Source organism: Glycine soja, chromosome 17, assembly GCF_004193775.1.
Source record: "Glycine soja cultivar W05 chromosome 17, ASM419377v2, whole genome shotgun sequence".
Classification (NCBI taxonomy): Eukaryota; Viridiplantae; Streptophyta; class Magnoliopsida; order Fabales; family Fabaceae; genus Glycine; species Glycine soja.
The window spans coordinates 3,174,664-3,176,526 of NC_041018.1; the positions used below are offsets into that span (position 1 = coordinate 3,174,664).

The 1,863-nt window shown below is 33.2% G+C and overlaps 1 protein-coding gene across 1 annotated transcript; it reads left to right on the forward strand.

Moving 5' to 3' along the window:
* Positions 1 to 312: 312 nt before the first annotated feature.
* On the forward strand, positions 313 to 1,548 carry LOC114392601. Its single transcript, XM_028353791.1, has 2 exons — positions 313 to 682; positions 956 to 1,548. The coding sequence occupies exons 1-2, from the start codon at positions 583 to 585 to the stop codon at positions 1,081 to 1,083; spliced, it is 228 nt and encodes a 75-aa protein (XP_028209592.1). The 5' UTR covers positions 313 to 582; the 3' UTR covers positions 1,084 to 1,548.
* Positions 1,549 to 1,863: the final 315 nt, after the last annotated feature.

A 1,863-nucleotide genomic window follows, 5' to 3' on the forward strand; every position in this document is an offset into this window, starting at 1 on the left:
AGAATAACCAACTTCCAAACCACCAAAACACATAGGAAGGTTTGAAGAGCAAAACATTTATGGCGTGATGAAAATAGAAATGTTAATAATAATGAGTGACAAGTGGAGAAGATGCAGTTGGGCAATGAAGAAGGTGAGAAGGTGAGAAAAAAGGGTTGTAAAAGGAGGGGTTGAAGTAGAATGAAAAGGCCATAGGTTAACTTATTAGACAATGGGGGGGTCCATTTGGCAATAAATAATAGTACAATCAAGTGGAAAAGATATCACGTGTAAGGAAGAAGAGTGGTGTTGTGAGGGAGCGTGCAGCATGTGCTTTGGTGCAGTCGCCGACCCTTTAGCTTAATGAGATAAGGGGTCTCAATAAAAAGGAGTGATCTTCCTACCACCATTACCCTCATCTCACGGATCTTGCCCCTCTCTTCTCTGTGCCCTCTGTGTTTCTGTCTCTCTGTTCCTTTCTTTCTTTTCTTATTTTCCATACACATATTATATATAATATATCCTCTCTGCTTATACTCCTAGTATTATATAAGGCCTAGAGACAACATTCATTGCAATTGGCAGCACATAATTCAAAGGGCAATGGCCTCTTGGAAGAAGACCATCACAACTCCATTCAAAAAGGCTTGCACTGTATTTAAACAGCAGCAACCACCAAGGGATCAAAAGAAGTCTCAAACAGGTCTGTGTCTGTGTCACTATCTTTCTCCACCGACACCCTACAATCATCATATCCTACACCCAATTCTTCAAATTACTCTTTTTTTTTTGTACACAAACAAAAATATTATTATATCAATTGAGTCAATGGTAGTAATTTTTTTATCAACTAACTTTTAAAAAAAGTATTTTTCATTAATTAAAAATTATCCATTTTTCATTGTAATTGTTATGGGTGATGGACTATGAATTGCAATATTGTATTGATGATCGATACATGGTTATGGGTTTGCAGAGCAAGAGAGGCAAGTAATGGATCTGCAGGGTGAAGTGATGGCATGTGGGTATGAAGATGTTCAAGTGATGTGGTCTATTCTGGATAAGTCCAAATCCACAAACTGCAATATAACCTCTTCAACCTGACCCAACCAATCAAAAACAAGAAAGTGGCACTTCAGCAATTAGCGAATGTTTTTGTATGCTAATGTTTAAGGTCATAATTGCATCATACTAGCATATCATTATCTGGTATGAATGTAATTCTCATTCTCATCGTAGAAAATGAAAAAAAAAAAAGAAAAAGAAAAAAGAATGATGTGTAGTGTAGGTGTTTAAGTTTAATACTAGTAGGATTTAACGAGTGTCACTGGTTTTCATGGTGAAGAGAAGACGGTGGCGGTGTCTGTGTTGTAATTGTAAGTCAAAATGTGATGGTGTACTGTAGGGAATCCCCATGATTGATGAGAGAAAATCATGGCGAGATTATGATATGATAAATAGTAGATTAGATTCTTTTCACTTCTCTCTGTCACTAGTCAATGGTCAATGTTAAAATCTCCAGACTTAGAAAATATCTTATAGTAGTGGACAGCGTGTTCGACTGGTTAATCGTACGTTCGCTAGTCATGATCATGATAAGAAAAATAAGGGACTTGTACTTGTATTTTTATTTTTAAAGATTAGTAAATACTGAAAACACAAAATATGCTAACATTTTATTCTATTTTAATATAATTAGTATAGTGTGTATTATTATATAATTAAATTTTGTAATAATATTTTTAAAATTTTAAACTATATTATAATTAATATTTATAATAAATTAATATAGTTAAATATACAAATTATATAAGTATTTGAGTTTGTATAATACACGATGAATATTTATTTTATATAATTAAAAATTATATAAGTCAATTACGA